Source organism: Ochotona curzoniae, unplaced genomic scaffold, assembly GCF_017591425.1.
Source record: "Ochotona curzoniae isolate NIBS_2020 unplaced genomic scaffold, NIBS_Ocur_1.0 scaffold_4701, whole genome shotgun sequence".
Lineage (NCBI taxonomy): Eukaryota > Metazoa > Chordata > Mammalia > Lagomorpha > Ochotonidae > Ochotona > Ochotona curzoniae.
Window position 1 is genome coordinate 30,635,144 of NW_024467122.1, and position 16,978 is coordinate 30,652,121.

Genomic DNA, 16,978 nt, shown 5'->3' on the forward strand with positions numbered 1-16,978 from the left:
CCCTAGGAAAAAATATACACCACCTCATAACAGGAAAATGGACTTCCTGGGTGGACTCACACTGGCAAAACTCTTTCTCATGGTAAAAAGGGGACGTAGAGTCTTGCTATAAAAACCAATAGAACTCAGGCTCACAAAAACCCTTAGTGTAGGCGCCAGTGCTGAGGCACAGTAGGCTAAACTTTCCCTTGTAGCACTGGCATTCCATATGGACACCAATTCGTGTTCTGGTTGTTCCATTTCCCATCTAGCTCCCTGCTTATGGCCTGGGAGAGCAATGAAGGACAACCCAAATCCTTGGGACCCTGCACCCACGAGGGTAACCAGAAAGAAGATGTTGTGTTCATTTGGGAAGTAAACCAGCACACAAAAGATTTCTCTCTCTGTCTCTCCCTTTCTCTGTAATTCTGTCTTCCAAGTAAATAAACAAACAAACAATTAAGTAAATATTTTTGTTAACACCCAAGTCTTCGGTACAGACGGCGGGTTCTCTATGAACAGTGGTCTAAATGTGTGAATCCAGCATCTGTCATGTAGTATGAATTACGTTGGGCGTGACCAGTGTCACTGGCAGCTGCTCCAGGTACCTAGGGAAGCCATGCTGAAATACATTGTACCTGTTGCTTTCCTATTTCACCAAACCCTGGTAAGTTTCAGCATCCTTGGCTAAACAAACTAGAAACTTAATCTAATTTTAGCCTGGATGTATGTGTGGTGTAACTCCCTGTTAATACGTGACCCACTTGAAACACTGCACACCTATTTACACAAAATTTTGCATAATTTCTGGAGGTTCAGAATCCCACGAAACAGAAGCTGAAAAATCCCAAGGCTGAATCACAAACATGGAATGAAGACCTCTTCCCCCATTCCCCAACCCCATGATCATTCCTTTACTATCAGCACTATTTTACTCCAGCACACTAGAAGGAATTTTATATTTGTCTTTAAGTATCAGTTCAACTTCCCTGATCACACAGTGGGCAGTCAGAGATAGGAATGCAGCACTTAGGAGCTGATGGTTCAGCTTTGCTCATTCTGGAATGATCTATCCAGTTACATGGATGCTGAGTAACTATCGGTCCTCAGGGCCAGCACTGTGGTGTACTGGGTTAAACTGCTGCCAGAGATACAGGCAGCCCTTCTGAGCGTCAGTTCAAGTCCTGGCTACTCAGTTCTCTCTCTCTCTCTCTCTCTCTTTTAAAGATTTCTTTATTTTATTGGAAAGGCAGATGTACAGAGAGGAGGAAAGACAGAGAGGAAGATCTTTCATCTGTTGATTCACTCCACAAGTGGCCACAACGGCCGGTGTCGTGCCAATCTGAAGCCAGGAGCCAGGAACTTCTTTCCAGGTATCCCACGCAGGTAGAGGGTCTCAAGGCTTTGGGCCATGCTCAACTGCTTTCCCAGGCCACAAGCAGGGAGCTGAATGGGAAGCGGGGCTGCTAGGATTAGAACCAGTATCCATATGGGATCCTGGCACGTTCAAGGCGAGGACCTTAACCATTACGCTGTTGTGCCAAGCCCAGTGGCTACTCAGTTCTGATCCAGCTCCCTGCTAATGTGTCTGGGAAAGCAGCCCATGACGGCCTGAATGCTTGGGGCCCTGCCACCCATGTGGGAGACCTCGATGATGTTCCAGCCACTGGGCAGAAGGGCTCTCTTTCTCTGCTTTTTAAGTAAACAAATATTTAAATCATAAAAATAATGATCAGTAGTCTTGTCTTCTAATAGTCACAGAAGCTTCTCCCACCATGGGCACAGAAGCCTGTCCCATCAGCATAATGGCGACATATCCCAAAGGTCTGAGCATGCTTACTGTACTGCAGGCCCCTAAAGACATTTGGAATACAATGAGCCAGTTGCCAGGCTGTTACTGCTGATCACAGGTCGGGAGGCACCTTGCTGTGAGACATGTGACCCCTATAGTCTAATGGTTCCTCAACATCCGCCTACCTGCTAAGCAGCTGTTCTCCGTGCCCACTGACATTGTTCCTGGAGCAGTACCTGACCCAGCCTTTTTCATCTGAAAAATCTCTCTGCCCACTTGTCTCAGTTTGGAAAATTTTACAGATCGCACAATCAGTTCAAACAGAAAGATAAGTGTTTACCCAGGACACGTCTGCAGAGGAAATGTGGCATTCTTACTAAAATGGCAGACTTCAATATTGCCATTCCTGTTTTTTCAGTCAGCTTGCAAAGAATCACAGCATTAATGAAGGCGGGAGCCTGTCAGGAGAGATGTCTGCTTTCTGAGACAACCTGTGTTACCTGCCAATTCACTCCATCTGAGCAAACTACCTCTGGCACAAATGTAATGAACTAATTACAGAAAAAACAAAACCACCCTGGTGTTAAATCAGCCGTGTAGGTAGCACAATCCACACACATTCTCCTTGTCCAATTATAAACCTCCAAAAGGACCTGCACACCTTCGTGCAGGAAATCTCGTATTTCCTTGCAGCTGCTTCGCAGCAGAGGAAAATGCAAAAACAAAGACGAAATGTGTCCGGAGAGCTTATTAACAAAGAGTGGAAATTCCCTCATTCCACATCTCCCAATTAGCACTGTGGAGCACAGAAACTCTCAGGTTCAAGTTTCCCTTCATGAAAGACCTAACCACAACAGAATTAACCTGCTCTTGTTACCTGTGCTGTAAGCAGGAGTCATGCACTCTGAAGCATTCCAGATTTCTACCTTAGCCACAGCTTTCATGACACAATAGGATTAATGTGTACAGGATTTTTAATCTCTAGAACAAATATTAATCTTTTTGCAACGTAAAAACAATACATGTAATAGGGAAATCTCTCTGGAATTGATTCTGGGCCTAAATCAGTTGTTCTATTCCATTAAGAAATCTCATCTGCCTTGTGCACTTTAAAAAGGGAAAAAATAACACACTACTATGCTGACATAACAATGTTCAGTGCTTTAAAAATATAATTTGTTGGGGCCCAGCGCGGTAGCCTAGTGGCTAAAGGCCTCGCCTTGAACACACCACAATCCCACATGGGTGCCAGTTCTAATCCCAGCAGCCCCACTTCCCATCCAGCTCCCTGCTTGTGGCCTGGAAAAGCAGTCAAGGATGACCCAATGCCTTGGGACCCTGGACCTGCATGGGAGACCTGGAGGAAGTTCCTGGCTCCTGGCTTCAAATCAGCACAGCTCTGGCCATTGTGGCCACTTGGGGAGTGAATCAACAGATCAAAGATCTTCCTCTGTCTCTCCTCCTCTCTGTATATCTGAGTTTGAAATAAAAATAAAGAAATCTTTACCAAAAATACACACACACACACACACACACACACACACACACACACACTTAGTTGAAAGAAGAGGGCTTTCTCTATAGCAACATTTCTGAACTATTTTTAGCAAACACAAATAAAATGTTTATTGGGAGAAATGCACTAAGAATAATGTCGCCTCTAGATAAAAAAAATCACTAAACATGTACTGTCCTTGAAAACATGCATTTATTGAATGTCAGGGTTTTTTCTTTTTAAATGTTTCTTTGACAGGCAGAGTTAGAGAGAGGGAGATAGAGACAGACAGAGGGGGAGATCCTCCCTCCACTAGGACGCTCCCCAAATGGCCTCCGTGGCTGAGGCCAGGCCAGGCTGAAGCCAGGAACCAGCAGTTTCTTCTAGGTTTCCTAATGGGTTAAGGAAACCCAAGCATTCTTTACAACATTTAGCTTTGAAATAAAAAGTTTTAACTCACTAGCATTAATATCCCTAAACAAAAACCAATAATAATATCTCAGTGTTGCTAAATAATCGGTGCCCAGAAGGGCTCAAAACACTGCAGGTGACTGCTACGCCTCCAAACGCTGTGGTCCACGGGCTCCTGTTCCATGCCCGTTACTTCTCCTAGCAACTGATTTATTGGAAAAGACTGAGACGCTCTTTTCCCAGACTGGTTTTGATGACTGAATCCTTGCAGCGTCATTTAACATATTCCTCCGTCCCCCGTATTTCCTGTGAATTAGTAGTTAGCTTATTTGTCTGACCAAGTTCAAGTCAAATATCATCCACCAAATTCTTAACTCTTGTATTTCCTGTCTCTCTCACCTCAAAGGTAAAGAGCTTCACACCACTGAAATCTCAACAATGATTTGGGGCCTCCTTTCTGCTCTTCCAAACGGACACTGCATTTTTGTTCACCCAAATCACCACTTCCCCTTCGCCTCTGCGCTGGCTTCGGGGCTCCACCCTCATCTCGGCTCCCTCTGGGAAAAGCTGACCTTTGTCTTCCTCACACACACAGCAAGGAGAGGCTGAACGTCACTGAACTGGAGGGGCCCTGGAATCCTCTGGTCAGGAAACAAAAAATGACAACGCTAAAGCAACTTGTCCATGATCGTTACAGCTACTTGTTAAACGAGCTAATATCTGCAAAGTACTCATAACAGTGACCAGCTTATAAAGAGAGAGAGAGATAAAGAGAGAGACAGAGAGAGAGAGATAAAAGGTGCAGGCACTGGCCTAGTCCTTAAGGTACCTATGACCAATTTTAAATCTATCTCTAGCTTCAGACACTGGGAGGCAGTGGGTGATGGCTCAAACAACACGTCGGCCTGGTGAATCTGGAGTGAGTTCCTGGTTCCTGGCTTTGTGGTCCAGCCCAGTCCCAGCCCAGTCCCAGCCACCGTGGGGCATTAGGGGAGTAAACCATAGGTGGGGCAGCCCTCTCCCTCTCGGCCACTCTGCCTTTCAAATAGATACAATCAACCTGAAAACAAAAACAAAATAGACTTGGGCAGTTGGACCGGGAAACCTGTTGGGCAGCTAGTGTGCGTATCCAGCCGGTAGCATGGAAGCAGGAAAGGTGGTGAGAAGTGGTCAGATGGACTTGGAAGAAAATCGGGATTCTCTGGCAGACTGGACATGACTTTGGATGGGAAGAGGTGAGTCTGTTTGGCCTGAATAACCAGCAAAATATATGTGTACCTGCTACGGGGGAGGCATGCAGAGTCACACTGGGATCACGGCAGCCAGACAGTTCTAGCTTTTCAGCCCTGGGCGGCTGCTCTGTCACACTGGACATCTTTTCTTCCCAACTACACCGACAGCCTTCCCACCAGCATAACTGCCTCTAATCTACTACGTTGTTTACTATTTTCTAGGAAGATGGAACAAAAAATCAATACGTTTCATCAACAGCTAAAAAAAAAAAAAAAAAAAAAATGGAGCTAGAAAGCTGAGGCAGTTTTTCAAGTAAAAGAATACCAAAAGTGCGATCTGGGTAGTATCTCAGTTTCAACACATTATTTAAAAAAAAAAAATGAAAATCACAAAGTAATTATTTAGAACTCACAGTACTTTTCCGATAGTACATTTTTTTAAAATGGCTTGGTCTCCAAGCCTAAAGACAAGTGTAACAGTAACTCCATTTTTTTTTTAAAGATTTATTTTTATTGGAAAGGCAAATGCACAAAGAGGAGGAGAGACAGAGAGGAAGAGCTTCCGTCCGATGATTTACTCCCCAAGTGACCGTAATGGCCGGTGCTGTGCAGATCCAAAGCCAGGAGCCAGAAACCTCCTCCAGGTCTCTCACGCAGGGGCAGGGTCCCAAGGCTTTGGGCTGTCCCTGACTGCTTTCCCAGGCCACAAGCAGGGAGCTGGATGGGAAGAGGGCCTGCCAGGATTAGAACTGGGGCCCATATGGGATCACGCCAGGCCCACCTTTTCTACATTTTTGAATTCACTAATTAGTCAAAGAACTTCTTCACAGTTTTGGCCAGAACTCTTCTCCAGCTCACTTGGAAGTCCAGAAATCACATGCTGTTTGTACAACTGAAGAAGGAGGGAACAGTTTCAGGAATGAAATCTGCACTAGACAAAAAGTTGGCAAGCTGCAAATTATGTATTCATTAATTTAACTTTATAAATACATACTTCAACATACATGGCTTGAAGCTATACTTTGGTGCCAGTGCAACGGCATAATAGGGTTAAGCCTTTACCTGTGGCACCAGCATCCCACAGGGGCACTGGATCAAGTCCTAGCCGCTCCACTTTGTTTTCTTTTTTGTAAGATTCATTTTATTTCTATTGGAAAGGTGGATATACAGAGGAGAGACAGTGAGGAAGATCTTCCATCTGCTTATTCACTCCCCAAGTGGCTGCAATGGCCAGAGCTGTGCTGATCAGAAGCCTGGAGCCTCTTCCGAGTCTCCCATGTGGGTACAGAGTTCCAAGGCCTTGCGCTGTCCTTGACTGCTTTCCCAGGCCACAAGCAGGGAGCTGGATGGGAAGCGGGATCGTCTGGGATTAAAACTGGCACCCACATGAGATACCGACATGTGCAAGGTCTGGACTTTTAGCATTAGGCTACTGTGCTGGGCCCCCAGCTGCTCTAGTTCTAATCCATGTCCCTGCTAATGTACCTGGGAAAGCAGCAGAAAATGGCCCAAGTCCTTGGAACCCTACACCCATATGGAAAGCCAGAAAAAGCTCCTGGCTCCTGGCTTTGGACAGGCCCAGCTCCAGCCATTTCGGCCATCTGGGGAGTGAACCATCAGATGGAAGATCAATTTCTCTCTCTCTCTATGTCTCTCTCTCTCTCTCTCTCTCTACTTCTCTCTAACTTTGCCTTTCAAATATGAAGAAGTAAATCTCAAAAACAAACAAACAAACAAACAAACAAAAAAAAACTGCTCCCCCTTCAGCATCCTACTGACGCACTCGGGCAAGCAGCAGCGGACGCCCCGAGTGGCCGAGGCCCCCAGGGCCCACGTGGGAGATGACAAAGGAGTTTCTGGCTCGTGATTTTGGCCTGGTCCATCCCAGGCCCTTTAAACCTTGTGGCAAGTGAGCTAGCAGATGGAAGACCTCTCTCTCTCTCTGTCTCTCTCTTCTCTGTCTTGCTACTTTTTAAACAAATGAAACAAAAGCCCTACACTTTGCAGATAAGCTTATTTCTTAGATTTTTAAGCCACTGAGTCCCAATGTTTCCCATTTACCACAATTCCTATTTTTGCTTGAAGGAAACCACCCCCCCCTACGATATTTTAGAAATCACATCTTCAGACCAAGAAGAGAATGCAGATGGTTCTGGAAACTCAGGCTACCCCTTTCATAGGTCGCAGCTGCCAATCTCAAACCATTATTGGGATCTCTGCCTTCTGAATTAAAAACAAAATAAGACAAACCTATATTAGATCAGTTCTCACATTGACATTTCATTTGGGTCACATGTCTTAAATCTATACTTAGATAAACACCAGAAGGCCTCTCTGTCAATTACTAAAGAGATATTATCAAGCAGGACAAATGGCTTGATTTAACTTTACCCTAAAATCCAATTAAATATATCACAAGCAATTTGCTTTCCTCCTTTTCCCAAAAGAGAATCCTAAGCAGCTATTAAAGCTTTATTTAAAAACTCCTAAATCACAGGATTGTGGGTGACTGTTATTGACATTAATGGTTCATCAAAATGAATGGGTGATGGTGGTTGCTATATCCTTTTTTTAATGGCTGTTGTTTGGACTTTTTAAATAATAAATGCATATTATTTCATCATTACAAAAAATGCACAACCATTTTAGAAAGTGAAAGAAACTGGTAAACTAATAAGTCTCAATAAAAACTACGGAAAAGTTACAGGGATTAAACAGACAATATGCTGAGTACCATGGCGGCCATCTTTGCTTTGACTTCCTTAATACATTTGTGTAATAAAGCCATGGACAATAAACTTCACTTAACATTTTTAGAAAAAAAGCAGTTTTTTCTGTAACTGGTTGAAGGACATATGAGAATCTCCAAGATTGGTTCAGCGGATGCATGAGGAGCCCCTATTTTATTATTTATTGTTTATATCGTTATTTCTAATTTTTAATACCCCTATCAAAAATGATTTATTATATTTATGTAAAAGGCAGAGAGGCAGAGAGAGGGGTCTTCCATCCACTGGTTCACTCCCCAGATGGCTATCAGGGCAAGGGCTGTTCAGGCTGAAGTCAGGAGCCAGGTTTTCTCAGGTCTCCAATGTTGGGCCTTCCTCCACTGCTTTCCCAGGGCATCAGCAGGGAGCTGGATACAAAGTGGAGCAGCCAAGACTTGAACTGGCACCCATATGGGACGCCAGCACTGCAGGAAGTAGCTTTTACCCACTACCCCACAGAGGCAGCCTCCAACTACTTTCATAATACTAAGTTGTTATACACCTTTTCGCTCTCATTTCTTCACAACTCTACAGTGGAACTTGGGTATGATATCAAAAAGTAATTATTACAATTATCTGAAAGTGCTATACAATTATCTGAACACAGCAATGAGAGACTGTTTTTTTCCAACTACATATTCACAAATGTACATTTTCTTTATAATGTTTCAACTAAAACAATGCACCATATATGAACATAGAAAGTAAGTACATACAAAAGACAAACTGTTGCTCCCTCTCACCAGGATGGCACTGAAAGATAACAAGGAAGCCTCTGTTCCTTTCAAAGCCAAAACCGAAGCATGTGGTCACCAAAAACCAAACAAACAAGATACCTATTCCACACAGCTTTTGACAGTCCAAGCCACTTCAGTTCCACAGAAAGCACAAAGATCCTTGAAAAGTACTCCTAGGGCCCGGCATGGTAGCCTAGCAGCTAAAGTCCTCACCTTGCATGCACCTACACGGGTGCCAGTTCTAATCCTGGAGGCCCCGCTTCCCATCCAGCTCCCTGCCTGTGGCCTGGGAAAGTAGTCAAGGATGGCCCAAAGCCTTGGGACCCTGCACCCATGTGAGAGACCCAAAAGAGGCTCCTGGCTCCTGGCTTCGGATTGGCCGTTGCAGTCACTTGGAGAGTGAATAAGCAGAAGGAAGATCTTTGTCTCTCTCCTGTTCTCTGTAAATCTGCCTTTCCAATAAAAAAATAAATCTTTAAAAAATAAAACAAAGCAACACATATTTCAAAGGTTATCAATGTAAATCTTTTTTTTTAAATTTTTGTTATTATCTTATTTATTTGAGAAGCACAGTGACAGAGAAGAAGAGAAAATAAGAGCTCTTCAACATGCAGCTTCACTCCCCAAAGAGCTGCAAAGGCCAGAGCTGGCTCAGACAAAAGCCAGGACTCCTGGGATTCTAGCTGGGCCTGCCACCAGGGGCCGAGGCCCGAGCATCGTCCACTGCCTTCTCAGGTCCAGCAGCAGGGGGCTGCGTCATGGGTAGGACAGCCAGAACTCAAACTGGCTCTCAGATGGGATGCTGCTGTCATAGGCAGCAGCTTCATTTGCTGTGCCACGATGCCAGACCCAAGGTAACAGGACTGTTAAAAAACTCTCCCAGTTATTCTTTTCTAAAAACCAAACAACACACACACATACTCCACATGTATTTATTTATTTGAAAGGCAGAGTTATAGAGACAGAGCTTCTACTTGTTGGTACACTTGCCAACTCCCTGTAGCAGCCAGTGCAGCAGGATTCAACCCTGTGCTGCACTACGGGATGCTGCCGAGACAGGCGATGCTTAAACCACCGCACTGCAACACTCGCCCCTCTTTTACTTACTTTATCTGCTTAACTGCTTATTCATTTATTTAGAAGTGTAGAAGGGAGATGGAGATAACAGTCCACCCTCCCCAGGCCTGCAGTAGCCGGAGCCGGGCCCAGTCACAGCCAGGAGTTGGAACACAATCCAGGTCACCTGTGTGCGCGCAGGGCTCCAGGTCCTGTCACTGCCGTCACTGCTGCCTCTCGGGGACACGCTCGGGGAAGCTGGACTCAAGAGCCCGGATGTCCCACGAGTGTCCAAACAGCTGCAGCGAACACCTTGCCACCTCAGAACGAACCTTTAGTACAGAAATGGGCAAAACAAAAACTCCCGGTGTCCTTAGTTTTTCAGAACCGAGTGACCATGTTGTCAGCAATGCGAAGACCTCCTGCACTAAAGCAATTCTTACTCAACACGGAAAATGTTACTGTCCAAAGGAGTGCTTACTTAGGAGAACCTCAGAAATTGATTCAAAAGTGAATTTATAAGTCACGAGACAAATGATTAATGTATAGGATTTGCTTAAAAAAAAAAAAAAACAAAACCTGAGGGACCAAGGACACATGGGTGGGTGTACAAATGACATAAAGAGCCACTGTGACAGTAATTACTGAGCGGGGCTGCATCATCCGACATTCTCTACTTTCACAAACGCTTGAGCTTTTCTCTCACAAGATTAAAGAACTAAATTTTTGTATCAGTAGTTGAATGTGAGAATAAATATGAGCTTGCAACTGTTACTATTAACAATAAATGGAAATAATAGGCAAAACTATTCACATAGTTCCAAGTTTCCTTTTTGTTCTGAATTGATGTCCAACAAGTTTCATGCAGTTAAACAGTGAATTCACCTTGTTTGACGTTCTACTTTGCTCATTTAAAACTCATATACACAGCTCTCATTTTCACCCACCATCACTAACCTGACAAAAACAGCAACGATATCTTTCAGTTTATTATTAACAATTCATTAAATCTTTTTAACTTGATTTATCTGGCTGAGACCCGAACAATTTTTTTGTGTGTGATACACTGCTGCCATCTGCTGGCTATGCTGTCTAACTACAGTAAACATTTAAAACAAGACCTTAAAAACATTATCTTTTTCTTTAAAATAAACTCAAAGAAGCAGCTGCACATTTGGTTTCCTCGAAGTCTCACATTAGAAGCATATGTTCTGAGCCCAGCGGTGTGGCCTAGCAGCTAAAGTCCTCGCTTTGAACGCGCACGGATCCCATATGGGCGCTGGTTCTAATCCCAGCAGCTCCACGTCCCATCCAGCTCCCTGCTTGTGGCCTGGGAAAGCAGTCGAGGACGGCCCAAAGCCTTGGGACCCTGCACCCGCGTGGGAGACCCAGAAGAAATTCCTAGATCCTGGCTTCGGATCGGCGCAGCACTGGCCGTTGCGGTCACTTGGGGAGTGAATCATCAGATGGAAGATCTTCCTCTCTGTCTCCCCTCCTCTCTGTATATCTGACTTTCCAATAAACAAATAAATCTTAAAAAAAAAATAAAAAGAAGAAGAAGAAGCATATGTTCTGAGCCTGGTGCGGTGGCCTAGCAGCTAAAGTCCTCACCTTGATCACGCCATGATCCCATATGGGTGCCAGTTTTAGTCCCAGCAGCCCTGTTTCCCATCCAGTCCCTGCATGTGACTTGGGAAAGCAGTTGAAGACGGCCCAAAGACTTGGGACCCTGCACCTGTACGGGAGACTTGGAAGAAGTTCCTGCCTCCTGCCTCAGACTGGCGCAGCACCGGCCGTTGCGGTCATTTGGGGAGTAAATCATGGGATGGAGGATCTTCCTCTCTGCCTCTCCTCCTCTCTGTATATCTGACTTTTCAATAAAAATTAAATTAATCTCTTTTTTTAAAGCAAGTGTTTTTTGTAAACAGAGAGGTGAAGAGACAAAAAGGAAGATCTTCCATCCCATGATGGAAGCAACTCCCCAAGCAACCACAATGGCCAGAGCTGAGCCAATCTGAAGCCAGGAGCCAAGAGTTCTTCCGGGTCTCCAATGCAGGTGCAGGGTCCCAAGGCTTTGGGCCGTCCTCGACTGCTTTCCCAGGCCACAAGCACGGAGCTAGATGGAAAATGGAGCCACCAGGGTTAGAACCAGTGCCCATATGGGAGCCCAGCACATGCAAGGCAAGGACTTTAGCCACTAGGCTTCCATGCTCAGCCCAAAAAGCAAATGTCCTTGACCCCAGCTGTACCTTGAAGTCACCTGGGAAATTCTGAAAATCCTATAGTTTGGATCTCCCAATGCAAAAAAAAAACTGAATCTGAATCTCTGTTACGAAAAGGAAAGGCAACTATAGGCTGACAGGAAATATTCACAAAACATTTATCTGATATGGGAATTACATTTATAATGAATAAATAACTTATGACTCAATAGTAAGAAAATAACCCGCCTTTTAAGACAAACCAAAGACCTAAACCCTTCATCAAGGCTATATGGATGTAAGTTAAGCACATAAAAAGATGCTCAACACGACAGTCCTGAGAGAAATGTCAACTAAAATCACCATGAGATAGCACTGGGCTCCGGTAAGGTCAGGGATGAACCGTCCTGTGGTGAGCAGGAAGGAGCGCCCCCGGAACGCACACTGTTGGGGTGACTGCATAGGACGCACAACTTCGGAAAATGGCTAGGTATTTTCTTAACCACCTACACACACACCTGCCATGAACCCAGCAAGATTCGCGCCTACCGGAAACGTTAGCAAAGCAACCTCTTTCAGAATCAAAGCTTTGAGTATGTCACAAGCTGAGATGAGGCTCCGTCAGCTGAAGCTGCGCCCCCAATTCAACAACCAGGGTTCTTACTAAGAAGAACAGACGCCACCCAGGGACACACACATCCATGGAGAAAACCGTGTGAACACAGAGGCAGAGAACGAAATGGCGCGGCTAAAACCCGAGGACTGGTGACGGGTGCCCGCAGCCAGGGGCTTCGCAAGCTGGCAACGGGAAGGACCCATGCTCTCCGGGGGCGTCAGGAGGAGGCCCCGCCAATAGCAGCGGTGTGAGAGGACCACCCATCGCGTCAGGTACCAAGGGTGTGAGAACTTTTCAGGGTGGTCTTAGAAAACTAACTCAAAAGAGCCTAAAAATGAAGAAGCTCTTGTGTAAAAATGTTCTTAGGAGCTTAATTTGTAGTGGCCACAAAGTAGACATAACCCAAACAGGCATCTCCAAATGAATGGATCGGTAAACTGTGATGATTTATCCACACAACGAAATAGTCCTTAGTAGTAAAAATGGATGAATGACTCAGACACCAAATTGAAAATTAGGCCGAGTCAAGTAAGTCAGAACTACTCCTCTGCCTAAAAAAAAAAGGGGGGGGGGTATTCTGTATGCTGCATAGTGGCTGCCTGAGAATGGAAGCAAAAGTGTGATTACAAAGCCGCAAAGGAAATTTTTGGGGTGCAGTCATTATCTTGGCTGCAATGATATTTTCTGAGACAAACAACTGGCATGTGTCAAAATTCACAAAGTTAAACAAGAAAGTAAAAAATGAAATATCTGCAGTTTAAAATACACCTCAGTAAACCCGTGTTTAAGGAATGGGCATCATGGAGCGGGTTAAGCCCCTACTTGAGGACATGCAGCATATTTCCGACTGCTGGTTTCCGTCCTGGCTATCTTACATTGGGTCCAGTTTCCTGCTAATGTGCCTGGGAGGGTAACAACTGATGGCCCAAGTCCTTGGGTCCCTGGCCACCTCCACAGGAAGCCCAGATGGACTTCCTGGTTTCAGGCTGGCTCAGGCCAGGCTGCTGCAGCTACGTGGGTAATCAACAGATGGGCCATGTCTCTATGCCCCCACCTCCCTGCCACTCTGCATTTAAAAACAAACATAAATGCCTCTTTTATATGAAGAATGACACAGGAGGAGAGGAAGGGAAAGGGAGGGGAGAAAGGGAGAGAGAAGGCAAAAAGGAAGGAGAAGCATCTCCTATTTCCTTGGTTCCTTCCCCATGTGTCTGCAACAGTCAGGCTCGGTTTAGACCCAACAGCCAGGGCCTCTCTCCTGGATTCCGTCCTTGGGCCATCCTCTACTGCCTTCCCTGGCACGTTAGCAGGTAACGAAGGGAGGCAGCAGAGCAGCTAAACTCAAAGGGCCACTCTGAGATGTCAGAGTCACAAGTGGTGGTGTAACCAGCTATGTCACAATGCCAGCCCCCAAGGACAAATCACAAACCAACATGCATCGAGGGGGTGGCATCCAGGTATTAGTCAATTTCTTTTTTCTTTTTTTTTTTTTTTTTGAAGATTTATTTATTTTTACTGGAAAGGCAGATATACAGAGAGGAAGAGCTTCCATCTGATGATTCACTCCCCAAGTGACCGCAATGGCTGGAGCTGAGCCAATCTGAAGCTAGGAGCCAGGAACCTCCTCCAGGTCTCCCACGCGGGGGCAGGGTCCCAAGGCCTTGGGCTGTCCTCGACTGCTTTCCCAGACCACAAGCAGGGAGCTGGATGGGAAGCAGTGCTGCTGGGATTAGAACTGGCACCCATATGGGATCCCGGCGTGATAAAGATAAGGACTTCAGCCACCAGGTTACCGCACCGGGCCTCGGGTATTACTAATTTTTTTTTAAAGTTTTTTTTTTTTCTGTATTTGAAAGGCAAACTCAGAGGGAAAGACAAAGACACTTATATGTTCCCAATATAAAAAGATTTAAAATGCTGAATACAGGATAGTTCCAGTATATATATATATGAGAGTACTTTCAAAAATTCATGAAGAGGCCCCGATGTAATTGTACAATACTGAATCCTCACCTTGCAAGTGTCGGGATCCCATATGGGCGCCGGTTCTAATCCCAGCTGCCCCACTTACCACTCAGCTCCCTGTTTGTGGCCTGGGAAAGCAACGAAGGAGGATCCAAAGCTTGGACCCTACACCTGCATGGGAGACCCAGAAGGACCTCCTGCCTCTGGCTTTGGATCAGCTAAGTTGCAGCCGTTGTGGCCATCTGGGAAGTGAACCAGCAGATGGAACATCTTTCAATTTCTCCTTCTCTCTGTAAATCTGATCTGCCTTTCCAATAATAAAAAAAAAAAAAAAATCTTAAAGACAAAATGTTCATGAAAAGTGATGTTTTAAAATACACTTACATCTGTGTAAAATTTTGAAACCCATGCAGTCTAGGGGTTTTCAAAAGCTTTGTGGGAAAATACATATTAAGAAAAAACTATGCATTTATTTCAAAACTGAAGAAAACATAATTCTGGGGTTGTGTGTTGTGGCACGGTAGGTTAAGCTGCCAGTAGGACTGTTCACATCTCATATCAGACTACAGGTTCAAGTCCTGGCTACTTCACTCTGTCCCAGCTTCCTGCTAACTTTCCCGGGAAGCAACAGACGAAGTCTCAAGTGCTTGGGCCTCCGTTACTGCCACAGGAAACCAAGTTGGAGCTCCAATCTCCTGACTCTAGCCCTGTCCAGCCCTGGCTATGGTGGGCATTTGGGGAACAATCCAAAAAGATGAAGATTTATTCTCAATCTTTCTCTCCCTCACACACACACATGCGCACTCACTCATTCTGCATACTGCCTATGGCACAGAAAGCCTGAAATATTATCTGATCTTCAATTTGCCAATCCTTGCTCTAGACAAACAATCCAAGAACGCAACAACACCTGCCGCACTCACCTGAGGGGTCGTCTTTTTGTACTGGTCGCCTCCGTCTATCACATCCCTCATGATTTTTTCCTTGAGAAATTCATACTCCTCTGCACTCAGGTGAATAGACTCAAGGCTGGTTCCACAGGCCGAACAATGACCACTGCAAATCACAATTGTGTTACACCAAATAATGTACTGGAAAAGAACTTTTTCTAAAATGAATAACCCCAAACATGGGGGAATTAAAAAAAAATCATAAAAAGAAAAAGGCACAGCACCGTGGACTAGCAGCTAACGTAACATGCCAGGATCCCATACAGGCGCTGGTTCTAATCCCGGCAGCTCTACTTGCTAACGTAACATGCTAGGATCCCATACAGGCACCGGTTCTAATCCCGGCAGCTCTACTTGCTAACGTAACATGCTAGGATCCCATACAGGCACCGGTTCTAATCCCGGCAGCTCTACTTGCCATCCAGCTCCCTGCCTATGGCCTGAAAAAGCAGTTGAGGACAGCCCAAAGCCTTGGGACCGTGCACCCGTGTGGGAGACCTGGAAGAAGCTCCAGGCTCCTGGCTTCTGATCGGCTCAGTTCTAGTTGTTGTGGTCACTTAGGGAGTGATCCAACAGATGGAAGATCTTTCTCTCTGTATCTCCTTTCTGTAAACCTGATTTGCATTTCCAATCAAAACAAATAAATAATGAAAAAAAAACCCAGGATCTGGCACAGTAGCCTAGTGGCTAAAGTCCTCTCCTTGCATGCACCAGGATCCCATATGGGTGCCGGTTTCTATCCTGGCTGCTCCACTTCCCATCCAGCTCCCTGCTTGTTGCCTGGGAAAGCAGTCGAGGAAAAACCAGGAACCTGCACCCAAGTGGGAGACCCTGAGAAGCTCCTGGCTCCTGACTTTGGATCAGCACAACTCTGGCCACTGAGGCTATTTGGGGAGTGAGGCAGAAAATGGAAGATCTATCTTTCTCTCCTCTCTGTAAATCTGTCTTTCCAGTAAAATAAATCTTGAAAAAAAAAATGAAAAATAAGCCAACAGAAGGGAGCTCTATCAGTCTCTCTCTCTCTGCCTCTCCAATCAATAAGAAGGATGTTTTTTTAAAAAGTAAACCAAGAGCTGGTGCTGTGGCGTAGCTGGTGAAGCTACTGCCTCTGTGACCAGCATCCCACAGACGCACCAGTTGGATTTCCTGCTGTTCCACTTCTGATCCAGCTCCCTTCTGGATCGGGAAAGCAAACATGACACCAAGTGTTTGGGTCCCTGAATCCAAGTGGGAAACCTGGAAGAGACTCCTGGCTCCCGAATGGCCCGGCTGCCACGGTTGTGGTTGTTTGAGGAGTGAACCAGGGTACAGAAAATCTGTTTCTCTCCCCCCGTAACTCTACATTTCAAATGAATAAATATGTAAAACAAGCAAACAAGATTCTGCTGTTTACCTTTTCTGGATTGCAGTGAATTGTCCTTCCCATCGCTTTCCAGGAATACTACAAAAGAGATCAGAAACCCCATCAGACAGCTAGACATTCTGGAAGCAAGAATTACAAGAACGGCTGCCCTTCCACAAGGGAGCTGAGCAGCAGATGGGACCCTATCACTTTGAATTTCTTTCTCTGTCGCCTGACCCGCATCTTCTCCAATCGCCTTCACTATACCTGTATAGAAAGATGACCTTAGTAAAATAACCTTTAAACCGAAGTCAACTCATTCTACATGAAACTTCTAATTAGAAAAAAAAAAAAGAAATTTCTAAGGATGGCTTTTAGAGTAATTTCTTCTTATACCATCTTAACCACCATTGTCATAGAAATGTCTGGTATGT

The 16,978-nt window shown here is 45.2% G+C and overlaps 1 protein-coding gene across 2 annotated transcripts in view; it reads right to left on the bottom strand.

The window, feature by feature from the left end:
• The window catches only part of LOC121148873 (protein only RNase P catalytic subunit), a 137,496-nt gene that overhangs the window by 116,914 nt on the left and 3,604 nt on the right, over positions 1–16,978 (bottom strand). For both annotated transcript variants that reach the window (XM_040969219.1, XM_040969220.1), the window contains exons 3-4: positions 16,596–16,643; positions 15,176–15,308 (exon numbers count right to left, since the gene is read on the bottom strand). In XM_040969219.1, coding sequence (XP_040825153.1) covers positions 15,176–15,308; positions 16,596–16,643 — 181 coding nt within the window. The remainder of the gene's footprint in view (positions 1–15,175; positions 15,309–16,595; positions 16,644–16,978) is intronic.